Raw genomic sequence first — 22,774 nt, forward strand, 5'->3', positions numbered from 1 at the left:
TCAGGGTGCTCCAATGTGACTGCTCTGGACAGCACTTTCAACTAGCCAGGTACACAGGAAAAGCCCTGGGAACTTTTGAATTTCATCTCCTGTTTGGTCAGTGTGGCAAGCTCAGCAGCACAGGTGACCATGCAGTCCCCCCAGAATCACAAACGAGCTCCAGCATGGAGCAAATGGGAAACACTGGATCTGACTGCTGTACGGGGAGAAGAATCTGTGCAGGTAGAACTCCGAACAAAAAGAAATGCTAATATATATGCCAAAATAGCACAGGGCATGATGAACAGAGGCTACAACAGGGACACACCGCAGTGCCACGTGAAAGTCAAGGAGCTCAGGCAAGCCTACCAAAAGACAAAGGAGGCAAACGGTCACTCTGGGTCAGAGCCCTATACATGCCGCTTCTGTGATCAGCTGCATGGCATTCTAAGGGAGGAGCCTACCACTACCCCACCACTGTCCGTAGACACCTGCAAGGGGGGAGTCTCATGCAAAACGGAGGAGGATTTTGTGGATGAGGAAGAGGAGGAGGAGAAGGAGAACGTGCAGCAGGCAAGCGGTGAATCTGTTCTCGGCCAGGACCTTTTCATCACACTGGATCCCCGACTTTGAAGGCGGAGAAGGCACCTCTGGTGAGTGCACATTTGTAACTACAGTACAGGGTTTAAAAGCAATAGTGTTTAATGTTTGATTTGCCCTGAAGACTTGGGATGCATTCGCAGCCAGCACAGCTCCTGGAAAAGTCTGTTAACTTGTGTGGGGATGGAGCGTAAATCCTCCAGGGACATCTCCATGAAGTTCTCCTGGAGGTGCTCTGAAAGCCTTTGCAGAAGGTTTCTGGGCAGGGCTGCCTTATTTCGTCCTCCACGATAGGACACTTTACCACACCAAGCCAATAGTAAGTAGTCTGGAATCATTGCAGCACAAAGCATGGCAGCAAATGGTCCTGGGTTTTGGTCGCATTCAAGCAACATTCGGTCTATATCTTTCTGTGTTAGCCTCAGGAGAGTGATATCATTTCACCTGGTTGAAATAGAAGAATTTTTGTAAGGGAACAGTAAAAGGACCCTGTTCATGCTGGACTGGTTGCACTTGGCTAAAAGGGATAATCCCTGAGAAAAGCCACATGTGGGGGGAGGGGTGAAGGGATCATCCCAAATAGCCACACGGAGGGGTGGGGGGAGCTGTGTGCTGCACATTCACCTGAAAACCACAGCCCCTCCTTTTAAATGGCAAACACAACTGGCATTGCTTGCTGTGGGAAAGGAGGGCGCTTCAGTTTGAAAACATTCCCATATGTTTAGGACATTAGAAGCCAAACCCGCGTACCCTTTGGCTTACCATGGCTGCCCGGAAACCGAGTTCTGTTGCCCAGCCATGTGTGATGTGTCACCATACCGGCAAGCGCTCAATATAAAAGGCAAAATGCAACCTTGTACCTAAAGCACATGTGCTGTCTGCTGTGAATTGCTTGATTCACTGTGAAAGAGTCTCTCTTTTGTTCTCAGAAACGTATCATCTTAAATTTTACTCCCCCTTTTTATCCCCCTGCAGATGCAAATGTTTCTATGCTCCTCCTACCTTCTCCGTCCCTGAGGTTATCACAGATTAGAAATAGAAAAAAAAAGCACTCGCGATGATATATTTTCCGAGCTCATGCAGTCCTCCCGAACTGATAGGGCACAGCTGAATGCATGGAGGCATTCAGTGGCAGAGTCCATGAAAGCATTAAGTGAGCATGATGAGAAGAGGCAGGATGCAATGCTGAGGCTAATGGGGGAGCAAATGGACATGCTCAGGCATCTGGTGGAGCTGCAGGAAAGCCAACAGGAGCACAGACCGCTGCTGCATCAACTGTACAATTGCCTGCCCTTCTCCCCAAGTTCCATATCCTCCTTACCCAGATGCCCAAGGGGGGGAGGCTCCAGGCACCCAGCCACTCCACTCCAGAGGATGGCCCAAGCAACAGAAGGCTGTCATTCAAACAGTTTTGATTTGTAGTGTGGCTACAGTAAGCAATGTGGCCTTGTCCTTCCTTCCTCCCTTCTTTCCCCACCCCATCCTACCCCACCCGGGCTACCTTATCAGTTATCTCCCTTTTTAAAAAATTAATAAAGAAAGAATGCATGGTTTCAAAACAATAGTGACTTTATTTCCTTTGCCAGCTGTGATCAAAAGAGGGAGGATGGTTGGCTTATAGGGAATTAAAATCAACAAAGGAGGTGGGTTTGCATCAAGGAGAAACATGCACAACTGTCACACTGTAGCCTGGCCAGTCATGAAACTGGCTTTCAAAGCCTCTCTGATATGCAGCGCACCTACCTGTGCTCTTCTAATCACCCTGGTGTCTGGCTGTTCAAAATTGGCAGCCAGGCGATTTGCCTCAACCTCCCACTCCACCACAGATGCAGGGCCGGCTTTAAGCCAATTCCCCAGAATTGGGCCCCGCGCGGCGCCTAAGATGGCCCCGTTCCTTAAGCGTCTTTTTAATTTTTTTTTAAACTCACCCAGCAGTGGGGGGGAGGGTCTGCTACTGGGCTTTGGCAGCATTTCGGTGGCGGGGGGTCCTTCGGTGCCACGGAAGACCCAGAGCGGACCCCCGCAGCCGAAGTGCCGCTGAAGCCCCGGACCGCTGCTGGGTATTCAAATCAGGCCCTGCCATTCATAAAGCCGGCCCTGCATAAACGTCTCCCCCTTACTCTCACAGATATTATGGACCACACAGCAAGCAGTAATAACAATGGGAATACTGGTTGCGCTGAGCTCTAACCTAGTCAGCAAACAACGCCAGCGAGCTTTTAAACATCCAAAGGCACGTTCTACCACCATTCTGAACTTGCTCAGCCTATAGTTGAACAGCTCCTGACTACTGTCCAGGCTGCCCGTGTATGGCTTCATAAGCCATGGGAGCAAGGGATAGGTTGGGTCTCCAAGGATAACTATTGGCATTTCAACATCCCCAGAAGTAACTTTCTGGTCTGGGAAGTAAGTCCCTTCTTGCAGCTGCTCAAACAGCCCGGAATTTCTAAAGATGCAAGTGCCATGCACCTTTCCCAGCCATCCCACGTTTATGTCGGTGAAACGCCCCTTGTGATCCATCGGTGCTTGCAGCACCATTGAGAAGTACCCCTTGTGGGTTATGTACTGGTTGGCAAGGTGGTCCAGTGCCAAGATAGGGATATGCATTCCGTCTATCACTCCACCACAGTTAGGGAAATCCATTGCAGTAAAGCATCCGCTATGACCTGCACATTTCCCAGACTCGCTACCCTTGATAACAGAATGTCAGTGACTGCATTGGATACTTGAATCACAGCAGTCCCCACAGTAGATTTGCCCACTCCAAGTTGACTCCCGATTGACTGGTAGCAGTGGGGCATTGCAAGCTTCCACAGGGCTATCGCCACTCACTTCTCAACTGTCAGGGCACAAATCATCTTGGTTTTCCTGTGCTTCAGGGTGTGGGAAAGGAACTCATAGAGTTCCAGGAAAGTGGTTTTATGAATGCAAAAGTTTCACAGCCACTGGGAATCATCCCATACCTGCAACGCTATGTGGTCCCACCAGTTTGTGCTTGTTTGCTGGGCCCAGAATCGGCATTTCATTGTATCAACAAGCCTCACTGCTGCCATGATGTCTCAAATGCCACATCCCATGCTTTCAGAAAGTCTGGGTCCACGTCCTCCTCATAACTGTCCTCGTGCTGCCGTCTCTTAGCCAGATTCTGCACATACTGCAGTATAATGCCCCCGTTACAATGCTCGCAACAGCAGCAGTGAGCTGAGTGGGCTCCATGCTTGCCGTGCTATGGCGTCTGCACAGATAACCCAGGAAAAAAGGCGCAAAATGATTGTCTGCAGTTGCTTTCACAGACGGAGGGAGGGGAGACTGACGACACGTACCCCAAACCACCTGCAACAATGTTTTTGCCCCATCAGGCATTGGGAGCTTAACCCAGAATTCCAGTGGGCAGCAGAGACTGCGGAAACTGTGAGATAGGTTCCCACAGTGCACCACTCCATGAGTCGATGCTAGCCACGGTAGTGAGGACGCACTCCGCTGACTTAATGCGCTTAGTGGCGACATACACAATTGACTGTATAAAATCGATTTCTAAAAATCGACTTCTATAAAATCGACCTAATTTCGTAGTGTAGACAAACCCTTAGACGCAGAGCATGAAATAACACCCTACGTGTACATCTGAAGTGTGTTAATACTCATATGCTGCATTTTATTTTGCAATTACTATGTGTAACAAGTTGTCTTTACCAGTGCTAGGGAAAGGAATTATGATGAATAAAATTAAACACCCTAAAAATGCAGTATATACAAATCAGTGTTACTTTACTTCTGAAACACTAAAAGTAGTTTTTCTTTTTTAAAATAGGTTCTCACCTACTTTTAAACATTCTGATGACATTTCACCCATTTAAATTTATCTTTCCTTCCCATCAGCAGGGCTAGTTCATACAATACTGCTGAACCTGCAACTGCACTGAGCCCCAGTCATAGAGGTCCAGCTCCATCTCAGGTAGGTAGAAACAACAGCATGATGTTTACTGATTCTGTCACTGTGTGGTGTAGAGTTTAAGCCGCTTTGTCTGAGAACTTTGTGCATGATAACTTGAGCATTCTGGGTAATCAGCAACACTCCCCTTTCATCATGTCAATGGCTGGTTTCCATCATAGCACATCATAGGTTTCTACCTCATGTTTAATGTAAAATCTGTATCCTCTATATCCCTAGCTCCTTCTAGAAACACAAGTAATTTCTGCACGCATTGCGTCTACAATCTGCTTTCGACAGACTGATAGTACACCTCTACCTTGATATAACATGACCCGATATAACACAAATTCAGATATAATGTGGTAAAGCAGTGCTCCGGGGGGGGCGGGGCTGCACACTTTGGCGGATCAAAGAAAGTTCAATATAACGCAGTTTCACGTATAACGCAGTAAGATTTGTTGGCTCCCAAGGACAGCATTATATCGAGACAGAGGTGTATTACCACCACCCAAAGCTGGTTAGGCATTCAAGGTAGGGGAATGTAGAAGGAAAAATCAGTCATACACAGAATCTTATCTTTTTCACCATGGAGCATAACAGACTGGCTCTGTAGTGCATCTCTGGTCTGCTCAAACTGAACCTGCTCCACTCACCCCACTAAGTTTCCCAGAGCTTGGATATGCAAAGGAATACACAAATATGAAGCATACTAATTTTTAAACCATACCCAAGACATTTAAGGAATTTTTTAAAGGGACTTAAATACATGTTAATAGTAAGAAGTCAGAGCAGGGTTGCTTTCACTGGCATAAGAGTTTCCTAGACATGGTTTGAAATAAGTGAATTTCCTTGTACAACACAGCAAATTAGATTTCTACATAAAATAATTTTACTGAGAAAAAGTGACCAAAAGCATTATATGACTTTGTCACAGGACCACATGCCTTCCCCAGATTTTGTTTCTTCTATTGTCTAAAACAAAGAACCCTGGTATTACTTTTCAGAACGTGTTCTGAAATCCAAAGCAGAAATTTCCTACTCTTAATCTACTAGACTGCAGAATCAACAAAGAAACACATAAATAATAGACTAATCATTGTGTATTTCTATGGTATTTACTGCAATAATATTAGGCCTGATTAATTAACTTGGTATGAATAGAAAGACGTTGTAAGTATTTTTATAAATCACTTTAAATTATCTAGACCATTGCTTTGAAAGTGTTATCTAAAGAGAGAAAAACTGCACATACATGCTCTTATAAAAGTGTAACAATTACATTTACTATTTCTCAGTTAATTTAATAACCTTATACATATTTCAAGTTTCTCCATACCTCTTTGTTGCTGGTGACACAGTTTCCTTCCTGGTTCCTGATGGGGAAGGTAGAGAGCCACTTGGTTTCTTTGGTAACACAGTTCCATTATTAACAGTTGTCCTTAATGGCAATGTTTGCATCAACGGTCTAGCTGTAAGACAAGCAGATGGTAAAATCACAGCTTGCATTGAAAAGGTCAGTTTTTACTTCTGCAGACAACAAAAAAGGTTACACACATTTCATAGATGCTTTTGAAGTGTTAAATTTGTTTCAATAAAGTAGGGATTAAAAATTAAACAGGGACAAATTAAGTAAACTTCAGCCATTGCCCTATTTATTGTAAGGAAATCATTTTGGAATAAGCTTCCTAGAGGAGTTTAAACTGAATATTAAACTAATAACAAGTTACAGCTTGAATAATTTATTGCATTCAGAAATCTCTCATTACAATAAGCCTGTAGTCACATTTCTGAAATTTCACTTGCTAAATCTCAGCTACAAGGGGTAAATCATTTTTATTGTTAAACATATTCATAATGACGTAAGTGAAATAACCTTTGTACTGCTTAAGGGCCTAATTGTGCAACACTTACTCATTTTGGGAGTTACTGGAGTTCAATTGGACTGCTTACACGAGCAACCCTAAATCACTCCACTCTCCAAAAAAAAAATCCACTTCCCTTCTAGAGCATGTTCAACGTAGCAGCAGAAAGAAAGGCGAATAGCCTTCTGAGAGGCCTGTGTTCTTCAATAAAGAAGCTAAACACTGTTGCTTATGCAACAAGCTTTCCCAAGGTCTATGTCAGGGGTTCTCAAATTGAGGGTCATGACTCCTCGGGGATCACCAGGTTATTATGTGGGGGTCACGAATTGTCAGTCTCCACCCCAAAACCCACTTAACCTCTAGCATTTATAATAGTGTTAAATATAAAAAATGTGTTTTTAATTTGTAAGGGGGGGTCGCACTCATAGGTTTGCTGTGTGAAAGGGGTCACCAATACAAAAGTCTGAGAACCACTGGTCTATATATTGCATTAAAAACTTGCTTTTAAGTATGTGGCTTTATGACTGAGAACCCAGCAAACAGGGTAGATATATATGTCATATATTTTTAAAGTGAGAAAATGCATTTGGAATCAACAGAACCATGGATATAATCAACTGAGATGTTCTACTACTCTCATGTCATCTTGACGAAAAAAACACAATATAGAAAAATAAATTATGTACATACCATATGTGTAATTAATTTTGGAATGGTTTTTATCAAAGATTTTCATTCAAATCAACCATATGTTAGTTAACAAACAATGGTTAAGGCTGTGAACAATAGAAAATATAAAGATAAGTAAATACTGTTAGAGAAAGTGTTCTGAAACAGGATCTTTTAATTCCACAGCTGGATTTTAAACGGCTTCTCTTAATTTACGTAAATAATTAACAAATATGAACTTAGTAACTTTCTTCATGTATTTATATCAGTTGCTTTCAACATAGCTAGTTTTCTCTCTCTACAGAAAAAAAAGCAAAGAACTGCAATGGTCATAGAGCTATCTGAACGTTGATGGAACTTTACCTCTCATAACTTCAGCTACAAATTACTTCAAGTTCTTCCTTATTTGGGGTCTTCCTAACTGTGAGGAGAGTAGGAGCTACTGGCTGAGCTAGGTCATCCTCCATCGACTTTTCTAAAGGTGACAAAGTCTTTGCGTTTAGAGGAAGACACTAAGCAAAAGAAGGTATCTTCAGGAGAATTGTGACTCATGAGGCATTCTCTTCCCCCTAAAATTAGTATTTAACCAATACCTCAGTCTAATATTACAAGTTGCATTACTATTGGAAATACCATCTCTCAGCAAAGCTATAAAATCCAGGTTCTAACCAACTGTTATCATTAAAAGATCCAATTATTAATTATTATTATTTATTATTATTATTATTATTACAAGACCAGAAATATAACTTCAATCTCCTTGCAAAATTCTAGTTCTGAAAATTATATTCTGCCTATTTAAATTCTCCTTCCATTTTAAATCCAGCCCTAAAATGTAGTAGAGCTAGGCTGCTTTAAACAGTTGCTGTGCTTGATGTCCATCAAATGGTTTCAGTAAATACCCGACATATCAGTTTGTAAAGAACTTTAGAATCCATCCATACAAAAAGATGCTATATAAAATGTAAACTGTCATTAAAATGCTGGAAGCAGCTAGTCAGGTAGCAAGTTTCAGCTGCTGTTTCACAACTGGCACCCCTCTCCTGCATCCCAAAGTACACGTCCAGGAAGCCCATATGACTTCATGAGCTTTGCTCCTGTGAAGGAGCGAGGAAACTGCTGCCTGGCACAGCCAGGGTTAAAGAAAACCTGTGGGCTCAGCTAGCATGGCCTTTCTATACCTGCAGCCAATGCCAGGCCTGGAGAGAGGAGAAAAAGAGGGAGCCTGGCTCAGTTGGGGGCTTTCTGACAAGGAAGCAGGAGCTCTCTGTTTGCCTGCCTGAAGGGACGGATCAGTGACTGGACAGCCAACGCAGCCACTGGAGGCAAGGAAACCTTCCCCTGCCAAGAGGAGCCTGCAGCTAAGCCCCAACTGTGGGGTTATTGAACTAATGGGGCTATGCCCCAAACTAAAGAGACTCTAATAAATAGCAGCCCAGGGAAGTGGATCTTGACCCCCCCGGCAGAGAGGCAGATCCATCAACCTGTTTAGGGGGGTTGAACTACACAGGGCCCTGGGGAGAGTCTGGGTCCCCCTCCAACCCAGCTGACCAATGATCTAGTCACTAGGCCACCTGGCCACCGAAGGCTCTATCACAGGTGGTGGAGAAAATGTGTATTGCCCTAGTCCCTGCTGAAAGGAATTTAAACAAACAGAAACAAAAGCAAAAGCCCAAACAAAAGGAAAGACCTTGAATGGAGATGGAACAGCTGCTGAAATGGATGGCCGAGCAAAACACCCACCATGAACAGCAACTGCAACAACTCCTGCAGCAGATGGCCAGCCAGCAGCAGCAGTTAATTTCTGAATTGACAGCCCAGCAGCAGCAGCAGCTGGTCCAACAGGTGGCCTCCATACAGCGACTTAGTGCTTCAGTAGAGTCAACTAACCCTGCCCCTATCCAGTTTACCAAAATGGGGCCTGAAGATGATCCTGAGGTTTCCTTAGAAACTTTTGCGTGGGTAGCCCCGGTAGTCCGAGACCAATGGGTTGCAGTGCTGGCCCCGTACTTAATTGGGTAGCACAGACCATATGTCATGCTTTAAATGTGGAAGCCATGCCATTATGCTCCATGAAGTCCAAAACAGTGACTATGAAACTTATGAGGATCTTTGCTCAAGTCAGGGTGCCTCAGGAGATTCTGAGAGACAGCCCCAACTGAGCCAGGCTCCTTCCTTTTCTCCCACCTACAGGCCTGGCATTGGCTGCAGGTATAGCGGAGTGTGTCTAGCTGAGCCCACAGGTTTTCTTTAATCCCTGCTGTACCAGGGTGCAGTTTTTCTGCTCTTTCACACATCCTCCCCGTTATGACTTCATTTGAGGTCTGCCTCCCCTCCCCCAACTGCTCTTCATCATCCTGTGAGAAGAAGTCCACATTCAGATGGAGCTTTTGCTGTCTAGCTCACTAGTTGGTCCTTTGTCAAGACCTCAGCCCTCCAGTAGGGTTGCTGGTAGTCCTGTCCCCTTTCAGGGTGCTGAAAAGTCGAGTGCTTCAGGAGGCCAGTCTTCCTAACTGGGACATGCAGCCCCTGGTCTCTTTGAGTTTGGCCTACTTGCTCGAGTCCTTAATAAACCCTCTTGCTGAGTTTGGTAGGGGAACCCAGTCCTGCCTCTTCCCTACGTTCCAGGCCAAGGCCAAAGCAGTTACGCAAATCTCTCTCTAACCCTTTACTGTTTTCCTGGCCTGCTTTCTATTGAGTTCCTCCTGTATACTGTTTCCCTGGTTCAACCCTAAGGTACTCTCCTCCTGAGATTCTGTGGGTGGCTTCTCCTCTGCCTGTATTGCGAGCCCCTGCTCTACTCCTAGGGGTTTCTCAGCCTCTCTGGCACTCACCGGGTTATGTTTCAAACCATCTGTATTGTTTCCTTCCTTAAAGCAGGATTCCACCCCCACCCATCCCCAGATCTCTTCTTGGAGCTGGGGTTATGAGCCATGTAGTTAGGTCATGCGCTTTTTCAGGCAGGAGCTCACCTCGGCCCTCCTCCTGGAGCTGGGCTTGTGGTTCAGGCAATCAGATCTCCCTACTCCAGATAGGAGTCTCCTCTGGCTCGCTGCTATGGAGCTGGGGTAATGGTTTGGGCAAGTTGATAGAACAAGGCACAATGGTCTCAAGTTGCAGTGGGGGAGGTCTAGGTTGGATATTAGGAAACACTGTTTCACTAGGAAGATGGTGAAGCACTGGAATGGGTTACCGAGGGAGGTGGTAGAATCTCCATCCTTAGAGGTTTTTAAGGCCCAGCTTGACAAAGCCCTGGCTGGGATGATTTAGTTGGTGTTGGTCCTACTTTGAGTAGGGGGTTGGACTAGATGACCTCCTGAGGTCTCTTTCAAACCTAATCTTCTATGATTCTAAGTTACAAGGCTTTAGCCAGCTTCACCTTCAGGTGGGTGCCTTTACCCAATCAGTCCTCTATCTTGGAGGATTCCGCAGGTCAGTCTTCTCCGACTGATATCTGACTTGCTATGAGAGAGGAGGTGGCATACATGCTAGTCCCCTTCTCCCAGATCATTCCCAATTGATTGGGTGAGAGGGGATTCTTTCCCTGACCATTCTGCAAGGCTTCTGGTCTGGGCCCTTAAAGAAACAGTAAGTGACTTTCTCCAAATTAACACTTATTCCTGGGACCACTTCCTCTCCCCCAATACAGCTTATTTCCTAGGCCTTTGCATACACTAGAAAATTTCCAGCGTTTTAAAGGGCCATGTCACATGACCAGGGATGGCTGACTGGCACCCTTACATGGGCAGACTACCCTATCATAGATGTCCATTCTGTTTCTGTTGTAGGTACTAAGGCAGGGATTGGCAACCTATGGCACGTGGGAAAGCAGGGAAAGCAGCTGCTTTCCCACCAGGGAAAGCAGCTGGCAGGCTGGGCCAGTTTGTTTACCTGCTGCATCCGCAGGTTCAGCCAATCGCAGCTCTCACTGGTAGCGGTTCACCGTCCCAGGCCAATGGGGGCAGCAGGAAGGGCAACCAGCACATCCCTCGGTCCATGCCGCTTCCCGCAGTCCCCACTGGCCTGAAGCAGTGAAACACAGCCAGTGGGACCAGCATGGAGCCTCACTGAAGTCAAAGAGGTTCCACATGGACATGCAGCAAATAGCAAGACTGGGGTCTTAGTTTGTAAATTCTGGACAGGGACCATGTTTTCCTATGTGTCTGTACAATGTCTAGAATAATGGGCCCCGAGCTTTAACAGACTACCCTGGTTTTATTTCTACAAACTAAACGCTTTCAATCACTGCCCCATTGAACTTGGTAACTCGGTTTTGGCATTAAACCTTATTCGTTGAGAAAAGTAGTTAGTTCTTTTCTGATGCTCCTATTGGGAATGTAGATTACATCTAAAAGGACTCAGAGGATGCTCCGAGGAAACATTGAAATGAGGAAGAGTCCTAACAGACTGACACCAATGAAAGAAATCACTCTTTTAAAAGCACTAAGAAAAAAACTGCACATGATTCCTGATTATACTATGTTAACAACTCTTTCTAGCTTCTAAAACACTGGAATATGATGGTTGTTAGCTTCTCAGTCATTACTGCCTTGCAGACCTCAGGTTTTCGAACTCTGAACAAAACAAACTTAAATATGTTTGTGCATGTTAACTAACTTTAGCCAACATGTCTGAGCACTGAAGTCCATTTTGAGTATGAAAGCATGCAGCACATTTGACAAGAAGACAGCACTAAATTATGTGAATACCAGAACAGAAAGTATCACAAATACTAACAAAAATTGGATTCGTGCATCTTGCAATGCAAATTAGAGAACAAAACAAAGTTTTCTAATAACATCAAAATATAAATCTGCTCTTCATGTATTCATTTATTTTTAATATGGAGGTGCTACCTTGTGGTTGACATGAAACCAATGTCCTGAAAACTTGTGGTCATTAACCATCCGATGGTCTTTGCATAACACCAATGTCATGGCCATATAAATACTCACATGATTCTGTTTTGCCAAAGTAAGTTTCAATTGCAGTTTGGCTAGATGTGCTTTTGTTAACATGCTGACAATCATTATCTGTGTTTTCATAATTGGATACATGTATAAAAACCCAAACCTATTGAAAAGTGTTGGAATGAGCTGGCTAAGTGTGTACCTACCTTCCTACCTTGATGGAATCAGAATTACTCCACAGTATGTCATAAATGCTATACTGTTACCAGCTAATGGAGATTCACCTTCTAATCAAGTGGCAAGCACCTGTGCTTCTGGAGCACAAGGATCCAAATTCTATCCCTGTTACTACTACAAAGTTAGCGTGAAAAGAGCGTGCAGTACAGCAATCATCTGGAATTCTTAAGTGCTACACAATTAACTCTTTTTAAATTCTTTAATCAATCAGTTATGTACTCTGTGGCTTTTTAGTTTTATTTATTACAGTTATTTTAAATAGCTGTAGCTGTCAAATAGGTCCAAACATGTCAGTACTGTTAGCTTGCTGGTAATTCACTCATTCATATTATAGTTTTGTCAGTTGTTACATATTTATTTTACAGGTTCTGTTGCTTCAGGGTCTTACCTGTGGTAGCAGCACTGACATGTTTATCAGGCTCAGCAGCAGCTGCTTTTTTACTCATACTCTGATCTATGGATTAATAGGGCTATTAAGATTACAAACATATTAATAATTGAAAAAAGAATAACAAACAAAAATAAAGGATAGGCAGGACCTCATAAAAACTCTACATAATAGGCTAATTAAATTTTTTAAAAGCCATTAGTAAATGAAATCCTAACTGGAGTAGGTAAGCAACTGAAGTTTCCTTATACGTATTTTTTAACTACATGACTGAAAGATCACACAAGTGCTCATACAACACTGACACAAACAATACCTGATTTTATCTTGAGCTTAGCTTCATTATGGTATCTAAAATTGGAATTCATTAGGCTTTAAACCAAGCAAAGTTAACTACTGTGCCATGGGAAAATTTGAGCAGTCTGCAGTGGTTCTAGAATCTGCAGTCCACTGCAATACCCAGTGCCAGGTCTTAAAAGTTGAGCTGTGAGTTTACCTTTCTCTCAGGTGGGCCCCAACATGGCACCTCTGATTTGAATTGTTGAATATCTGCATGAAACAAGATATACTGCACTTCAAATCCTGACTGTTATGTGTCAGTCTTTTGCACAACAGCGTTTGAGATCCAAGTTCAATTTTTTGTTTAATAATTGTGGCACTGGGGGTTAAAGGTGCAGTCAATATGAAAAAGTTTGAATCTCAATCAGCTTCCCATGACAAGATGTCTGCAGTTTCCCCTTTGGCCCCCTCTAGTCAAATCCCTCCCATAATTGTTACTGTTAGTCACTGCTGTGCTAAACTATCACCCTGAAGTTATTAAATTATTCCTAAAAGTGAAGTAAACTAAAATTTTAACATTCAGGAAATTGTTAAGCGTTTTTGTTGCTTTTGTTTTGTTAAGCTGTTTGAGGTATGCAGTTTGTTCAAAAATAGTTTTACCTATAATTCATAAGAAAAATGTCCATCTCTGAAGTTTAGCTTTTTGTCAAAACTGCTAAAAGGAACAAATTATTAAGATGCTTCTAATTCTACTTTATATCCCTGCAGAGGTATGGGGGAAGCAGACAGTGATGATGAAGGTGAAATATCATGATAAAAATAAATTTTATAATATTTATAGTCACACCTATTTCTGAAAATTAGCAGGAAATTACAAATATTATCAATACTTATTTTTGCAGTTTGTGATGGCCGAACAGCTCATGTTAGTTGAAGCTCTTTCTCTAGTACAAACTCATTAGAAAGTTGCCATCAGAAGAATTACCTGCTATATTAGCATCCAGTTCTGCTCCTACCAAAGTCAATGCACCATTAACTTCAATGCAACCAGGACTGGCCCTGTAGTTGTACTTCTTACACTGTCATGAAGCCTAAAAATAAGAACTGATCTGGCTGCAATTTGACAATAGTTACTGCCTTTGTTTTCTCACCTCAAAGAACTTCGAATATAAATGTAACATAGGGCTTCCTAGCCCCTCAAAAATTATGTTGGAATGGAGCTTTTTTTTCCCTGAAGCTACTAATAGTAGTATTTACTGTATCCGACCTTAAACAGTTTCTGGCAGCAAAAGAAGCAAGGACAACAATTAGGGTTGCCAACTTTCTAATTGCACAGAACTGAATACCCTTGCCCTGCCCCACCCCTTCCCTGAGGACCCCTTACTCCGCTCCCTCTCTGAGGCCCCACCCCCACTCACTCCATCTCCCCTCCCTCCTTCACTCACTCTCCCCCACCATCACTCACTTTCACTGGGCTGGGGCAGGGGGTTAGGGTGCGGAAGAGAGTGAGGGCTCTGGCTGGGGGTGCAGGCTCCAAGGTGGTGCCATAAATGAAGGGTTCAGGGTGGAGTGTGGGAGCAGGCTCAGGGCTGAAACAGAGGGTTGGGGTGTGGGTGGGGGTTTGAGCTTCAGCTGGGTGCGCTTACCTCAGGTGGCTCCTGGTCAGCAGCGCAGGGGACTAAGGCAGGCTCCCTGCCTGCCCTGGCTCGGCGCGGCTCCCAGAAGCGACCGCATGTCTGGCTCCTAGGCAGAGGAGCGGCCAGGCGTCTCTACGCAGTGCGCACTGCCTGCACCCACAGGTGCCGGCCCTGGAGCTCCCACTGGCCACAGTTTCTGGCCAATGGGAGCTGCAGAGCTGGCACTTGGGATGGGGACAGTGCACAGAGCTTCCCTGATTGCACCTATGTCTAGAGGCTGTAAGGACCTGCCGGCTGCTTCCAGGAGCTACGTGGAGCCAGGGAATCTGCCTTATGCCTTAGCCCTGCTGCACCACCGACTGGGCTTTAAACGGCCTGATCAGCAGTGCAAACGGTGCTGCCCGGAGCCACCAAGGTGCCTTTTCGACCAGGTGTTCCAGTCGAAAACCTGGCAACTCTAACAACAATAGGAGATACAAAAAAATAATAGTGTGAACGCCTTCAGCATGTTCCAGCCAAGAAGTAGTGTATTTTTTTTAATTTATTTCCACAGTGAGCTGCTGGAGTTCCCCCCAAAGCATACAAAGGCCCTAATTCACCACAGCATGTGCTCAACTGTTTTGCTGCATCAGGGCCTGAAAAGTAACTGATGGCACAAGATCACACAAAAGGTCTGTGGTAGATCTGGGAGGAAAGCGCAGATCCCTGATTCTCAGCCCTGTAACTTAATTACAAGACCATAAAATGCACATTTTCCATCAAATGTAAATTTAAAAAGTTAATTTTAAGTGAACATATATCCCACTTGTAATGAAAATACTTTCATAATTCAGGTGTCAGAGAGCTTGTGAACCTAGCCACAGTTTTCACATCTAGCTTGCCACAATTACTTCTATTAAGATTACAGAAAAAAAGAGGTAAAAAAAACCTATGCATTTTTGAATAGCTTTCAAATGGCAACAAACTCACCGCAATTTTACAGCAAGCAAATCTGACTCCATCAGACTACTACCACTTACACCATGTCATTCCGGTTGTAGCAAACCTTAGCTATCTATGTAATACTGGATGCTCAACTTAATTTTTTTATCATCTTTGTATATTACTGACATTATTCTGAACAACATGAATCAAGATAGGTTAGTACAAAGTACTCAAAGGCAGCTTAGCCATCTTCACTGGCTGATCAGCTTCATCTGTATTGCCAAGACAAAACAGGGGTTTCAGACCACAGAAGATGACTCACTCCTTGAAGAGTTTATGATCTGATTTTGGACAAGAGGCAGCAAATAGGAATTGTGTGAAAATTAAAAATGTAGATTAAAACAGTAAGAAAATGCAGATGATTTGATAGGTTGTGAGAGCTTCTGAAAGACTGCTACACTTACTTTTGTTTTTTTATGTATTCTATTTAGTAGGCTATGAATTTTGTTTTTAAATTTAATTTTTCTTGTTCATCCTGAGTGTTTTAAAAGACTTAATAACAAACTTTAACACATATAAATGTTTGACTAATTTTAAATATATTTGTTCACATATATTTGAAATGCAAACCTTTGGTAGGTCCTTTCTTGTTCTGCATGGCCTGCTGTTCCTCTGTAATATTCAAACGTCGAACCACATCAGCCAGGGCAGATTTGAGCAGCTGGATGTCATCTTCCTGCATCTGGACACGCTGCTCCAGAGAAGCAATGCGGTCTGTTACCTCCATACTGCTTGCAGCAGAGGCACTGTCATCTAAACAAAATGATGTGAAAACAATGTAATCTCAATGTGTTATCAAGAAATACAGAATGTATCTACATTATCTGGAAGCATAATTTATTTCTTCAGACCTGTAGAATTATAATGAAAAGGAATGTTTTGAGACGGTGTGAGAAAACAAAGGCTTCTGAGAAAAATCCAGCCTCCTAAAATCATAGCTTTACTTTCAAGATTCATTCTTGTTATATATCCATTTTCTTAAACATCCACAGTGCATGTACTGTATTCTGTATCAGTGTAATCAATTTATCCCCACATCTCATAAGCTCCTGCCTTTATAAAAAAAATGCCAATATTATCCATACCCAAAAGACCAAAAGACCAAGAAGCTGTTTAGCATCTATATGTGTATCTAATAAAACTGGTCATTTCTCACTTGACTGAAATGTCTCAAATATTGCCCACACACATTTTTGGTTTGCTGAGACACTTATAAAAGGATGCAATATTTGCTCAACCCTGCAAGCACTTATGCACATAAGTAACGATATATGAAAGTAGTCTCATTGATTTAAATGTTAAAAATTAAGTACATGCATAAGCACTTAATATATGGAGATATACCTATCTCATAGACTGGAAGGGACCCTGAAAAGTCATTGAGTCTAGTACCCTCCCATCACTAGCAGGACCAAATACTGATTTTGCCCCAAATCCCAAGGTGGCCCCCTCAAGGACTGAGCTCACAACCTTGGGCTTAGCAAGCTAATGCTCAAACCACTGAGCTATCTCTCCCCCTTTGAAGGCCCTGGCCCTGGCCCTGGCCCTGGCCCTTAGTCTGTAAATTTACAGTTGATCTTCACATTTCTTTATAATTCATTCTATATTTAAAAATAACTGAATCTGGTAGATGCTTAGAACCTGACAGAAGGTGTGCACCTTTTCACCTCAAAACAGTAAATAGAGTTATTCTGGACTGCAATCTTATTTGTGTATCCCACTCCATTTCTTATTAAATAGAAAAAAGTTACTAGCCAGTTCTATAACTTTTTTTCTTTAAGATATGTTGCACATGTACATTTCACTTCAGATGTGTGTGTTAGAGATTTTTCCTTTAGTGGTATCCATTGGGGCAGCACATGGGCCTTCTGCTGCCTCATGCTACTGCGTGATGATATAAAGGGCGGAGCTTCCCCAGACTCCCCTCAGTTCCTTAAGCATCTGCAGATCCCATAGCTCTCGCTGCCAAATCTGCCCCATCTAAAGAAGCTTGCAAAGAGGAATCCTAACCATCATTTGCCCACAGCTAAGATGGCCTGAATTTCTGCCTGAGGCATACTCTGACAACTTCTCTGAAAACTATATAGTCCTAGAGGGAGAAAGCTTGCTGGTTAGAGATATGAAATTGTAGGCCAACTGTGGAGTATATCTTTCTATCAAAAAGGTCTAGTCTCTGTACATGCTTGTCCTTTGGGGTAGAAGAAGGCCGTCCCAGATGTGTTCCTTCACTCACTGCTAAGACAACTAAGGAACCTGGCAATGAATGGGTATAAAAAGACTCATAGCCTTGAGAAGGCACATAGTACCTTCTTTTGGTTCTCTTGGCTGTTGGAGGCAGAGAAGATGGCATTTGCCACAAGGGTCTTCCAGAATCCAGGAGGGCCTCGTTGATAGGGACAGCCACTCTAGATGGCCCTATTGAAACCAGAGTGTTTACAAGGTTAATCAAACTCTCCTAGACCACCTCAAAAGGGATATCATGAGATGTAGCTACTTGTTTGAAAATGTCTTGGTAAGCCTTGTAGTCATCTTGCACTGGTGAAGTGTTTTGTGGCACTATTATCTCATCAGGCAATGATGTGGACATATATAAAGGAGGCTGAGATTGATTCCCCTGCAGCATAGTGGGTGGATGTTCCAAAGGTTGAGGATTTTGCTCAGTAGCGAAGACATCCTCCTGGACATCCTTCTGGACCTTAAAGATAGGAGCTGAGGAGGATTTGGAAGCAGGTTTCATTAGAGCCATGGGTACATGGCATATGATTCCAGCTATGATTGATTCAAGGTTCCCTTTCTCTGGAGCATCTCCGTACCTCCGGTGGGCATCAGCAACACAGCTCTCTTGATTAAGGAAAAGGAGAGTCGTTGTCTCTCTCAGGAGCGAGAGGAAGCTGATCATGGTGATGCCATACCAGGCAATGACAAGATTCAAGTGTGCTGCTTCAGACGTACTGATACCAAGGATATCAAGGTAGATTTACCCCTCCTAGATTGCACTGGTCGAGAAACACCGGACAGATTGATGCTTTATCCACCCACAGTACCAGAGCCACTAGCCTTAGGCAAGTCTATAGCAGAGTCCTGAGGATACACTGGCACGGGGTGAGCTGTCTCCTGTAACCTTGGGAGTCCAGCACCAAAAGGGAGAGTATGTCTTGTGCTACCACATATGTCTCCAGCCTTGTTGGTACTGAGATCCTTTCATGTTGCATAGAAATAGTCAGTATCACGAGGGGGTCAATCTCAATAGCCCTTGTACCAGTGTCACAGTTAACAACCTTGGATGTGAAGTGATTGGTACCAATGAGCATCTCTTGCCAGAGGACACCTTCCTCTGTCCTTCTAAGTGCTTACTGGTGGATGGTACCAGGGATCTAGATTTTCTAGCACACCCAAGCCTCAGCTCCTTAGATGAATTCCTTATCCTTCTTTCTCAGCATTGGGGAAGGGGATCAGTGCCAATGCCCAGAGGAGCACTCTGCACTGAAACCAAAGCACTCCCCAAGCAGGAAGGCTCATCAGGTGGACACAGGGCAGCCTCACTAAGGATGTGGCACAGGCTTGCCTCTCTTTCTTCTTTCACAGCTTAAAGTCCCTGCAAATTTGGCAGCATCCCTAACGTGACCCTTGCTGAGATATTTTAGGTAGGTAGAATGGCATGGATCTTTTGTAGCTAACATGGATCTTTTGTAGCTGGCACAAGGCTTAAACTCCACAAACTGAGGCACCCCATAACAAAAGGGAACCAACGTGCCAATAAAACAATAAAAATAACAAATGAAACGTATATGAATATAAAGGACTAACTAACGAGTCCCAGCTATTTACAGAAAGATAAGATAAATTCCCTGTGAGGGGATAAACTTGCAGGAGCAAGCCGACAGGTTCCCACTACCGATCATGATAAGAAGGAACTGAGGATGGGCGAGGGCAGCGCCGCCCTTTATACCATTATGCAGTAACACAAGGCAGCAGAGGGCACATGCACCACCCGAACAGGCACCACTAAGGGAAAAGTCTCCAACTCTGCTGAACTGAGCATGCACACACCTGAAGTGGAATGTGTGTGAGGTGTATGTGGGAGTACACACCACTGAAGTGGAGTGCAATCAAAGAACTTCATATATCCTGTTACAAATTCTTGACTTTTCTGATTTACATAAGAAAAAACAAATACAAAAAATAATATCTGGATATGTTCAGAAATATACAAAAGACAAAGCAAAAAATCTAGTGATTTTTAAACAGAATTATAACAAAAATATTTGTTTTTACAATTCTATGAAAAGATTGCTGTAGTGGGTTCAGCTGCCTCCCAAAAGTACCTCTGTAGTGCCCTGATAACAATTTCTCCCTCAAAGAGCTTCTTAAACAAGCTCCACACAGGCTTTTCTTGTCCATTCACCACCCCTTCTCGGAGGCCCAAGTTTATTCACATAAATAAAACTCCAAAATAAAACTCAAAGTCCCAAAACACAGTATGTTGGTTTTATCCTGTCATCGAGTAACTCCAGAGTGACCAGATGTCCCGATTTTATAGGGACAGTCCTGATATTTGGGGCTTTGTCTTATATAGGTGCCTATTACCCCCCTGCTCCCATCTCTATTTTTCACACTTGCTGTCTGGTCACCCTAAGTCGCTCTCAGGCTTTTATTTCCTGTAGTCTCAGTAGGGAAACTCCACATCACTTTCTGGTGGAGTCTGTTCACTCCCAGGAAGCTCCAGTTTCGCCTACACTCAGGCCTTTCTGTCTGGGGCCTTTCCTGCTTTGGCAGGCCACTCCCAGGCCCTACCTGGCTCTGGTTTCTGTCTTTTGCTTGCTTCCAAACCCGCTGATATCAGGGTCTTCCCTGCAGAAGGCTCTTCTTGCAGTTTCCTGAGCTTCCCCCCTTCCCTACAGCCATCTGCTGCCTGTTATAGGGAATTACCTGATTCAACTCACCTGTGCCTACCGGCCTTTAAAGGAAAAGCCAACCTGTTACAAATATCATCAGTGAGTCACTTCAAATAATATCATCCAGTGATGACTGAAATACAGCCTTATTTAGTTAGTTAGTTATTTAAATAATCCACACAAAGAGTAAATGCTTTAAAAATCCTGATTAAACTCATTCTGAAAAGTCATTAATTTGGGAGGCTTCTTGGCGAACCAGAATGAATCAAGAACTGAGTTCTGCTTTAGCAGATTTCACCAAAAGCCTTAATAGTAAAATAAAAAGAATTAGCCTACTCTTTTGTTGGTAGAAATGGACATTTATCATGCTGGTAGAGATATTAGGATATCCTAGTTTTGCCAATGATTGTTAATGCACATCCACTGCATATGTTGTTTCTTCTGACTCTACATGAATCACATTTTCCTTTTTTAAAGGAGCCACTGTTTTCTCCTATGCATTTAGTTCCTATATACTTCAAACCAGTGTCTTTCCTTTCAGATGTCAGAGGATGAAATTAAAATTGCATGGTTTGCGTATTTATGATCATTAGTGTGGAATTTACATACAAAACAAAATATTATGCATGCACAGGCAAACAATCATTACAATATTTAAATATACTTTTTAAAAATGTCATGTGATATGCCCAAAGTATCACTAAACTATTGGTTTTTTGTTAGAGAATTTCAAAAAAGCACATAAAAATAGCATATTTTATTTGCCTCCAAATTCATTCAAATAATATTTGCTTACAAAGTTTGTTCACAGGCTACTTTTGGTATACCAAAATCCAGATGACAGCATTTTTTAAACAGCTGATTTATAAACAACTCAAACACTGAAATAGTAATACTGTCTGACCATAAACAGTAGTGGGCCTCTAAGCACTGCTGCAATAGTTTTCAATCAGTTTGTTAGTTGGGCTTTTTAGAATAAGACACAATGAAAATGTCAATGTTAAAAACATTATATGCAATTTTATGTTTAAAATTACTGAACAAAGCTATATTTTAGACCTCTTGGTTTGACTAAAACAGAACTCAAATTTCTGAAATATGAGGAAATTGTTTCCCCATAACACACACCAAATGTTTTTTCAAATCTTAGCATAATCACTATTGTGTTGAGCAACAGATATTTCTACTGAAGCTATTGCAGCTAATTAATCCCCAGAATAAGATTGTATGCAGTGTAGTTGTAGCTGTGCTGATCCCAGGATATTACAGAGACAACGTGGATGAGATAATACCTTTTACTGGACCAACTTCTGTTAGTGAGAGACACAAGCTAAACAATCTGTTCCACCTTGCATTTTGCTGTGATGCTGGGAGTACCTTTCCCAGACCTGAAGAAGGGCTCTATGTGGCTTGAAAACTTGTCTCTCTCACCAACAGAAGTTGGTCCAATAAAAAATTATATTAGCAAACTTCTTGGCAAAGGATGAGCTGTCTGGTATTACTGGCACTAGTAGTGACCTGTATGGCTAAGATCTGTAATGTAACCAAACCAGTAACAAAGTGTGTGCAATATATACCCTTTTATTATTTCCCCACTTCCCATCTGTTGTAGCTACTCTTCTTTCCATCACCCCCCTCACACACACACACTTGTTGAATAACAAAAAGACATGTAATTCTTGTCTCTTCTACTTCTGCTATCCCTCCTCCTTCTTATGTATTTAGCTTCCAAATTCTCCTTGCTGCTGTGTTTCCTCTCAGCATAGGTCACCTGCGACTATCTCCTTCTTGTTGACATCCCTCTAGAATCTAGTTCTCTATTAAGTATGAGTACAGAACAAAATGAGCATTCACCAAGTGCTAGTAAAAGGTTAAGATCAGAGATGAGATGCATTTAGGGTCCAGTTAGGATAAATCTGCTTTGTTCATGAATGCATATACAAATATAAGTGAGTGATAAGAGAGAGTTTTATTCTTAATGTGTGTATGAGTTCTGAAGAATGGAATTAAAAATAATACAATAAGCATAACTTGCTGAATGCCTTAAAAAGAGAAAGCCACAAAATTCAGTCATCTATATTGCGATCTGTTCTGTGGTAGCTGTAATACCTGTTCAAAAAAGCTTAAGCCATATTGGTAGTCTAGTTTTTAGTACCCGCCTCTGTATTATGATCATCAACTTCATATTAACAGAGCAATTTGTAAAAAAATCTGAATTCACAGTAAAAAACAGCCTCTTATTTAGACAAAAACTAAATGAAAATGGAGTTGTTTGACAATACATATCAGTAATGTAAAATAAAATACTTTACAGCAATTTTAAACCCAGCAAATACAGAGATAAGATTAAACACAAAAGAAAGCAGGGTGGATAAAAATCAATGATTTTTTTAAAATTAA

The 22,774-nt window shown here is 42.6% G+C and overlaps 1 protein-coding gene across 6 annotated transcripts in view; it reads right to left on the minus strand.

Annotated features, from left to right (window-relative positions):
- EML1 (EMAP like 1) overlaps nucleotides 1–22,774 on the minus strand; it is a 215,518-nt gene that overhangs the window by 73,380 nt on the left and 119,364 nt on the right. For 5 of the 6 annotated variants that reach the window (XM_030558764.1, XM_030558767.1, XM_030558761.1 and 2 more), the window contains exons 2-3: nucleotides 16,050–16,232; nucleotides 5,850–5,982 (exon numbers count right to left, since the gene is read on the minus strand). In XM_030558764.1, coding sequence (XP_030414624.1) covers nucleotides 5,850–5,982; nucleotides 16,050–16,232 — 316 coding nt within the window. Of the gene's footprint in view, nucleotides 1–5,849; nucleotides 5,983–12,579; nucleotides 12,646–16,049; nucleotides 16,233–22,774 lie in introns of all 6 variants that reach the window. The other variant, XM_030558768.1, reaches the window with a different exon arrangement.

This window comes from Gopherus evgoodei, chromosome 4 (assembly GCF_007399415.2).
Source record: "Gopherus evgoodei ecotype Sinaloan lineage chromosome 4, rGopEvg1_v1.p, whole genome shotgun sequence".
Lineage (NCBI taxonomy): Eukaryota > Metazoa > Chordata > Testudines > Testudinidae > Gopherus > Gopherus evgoodei.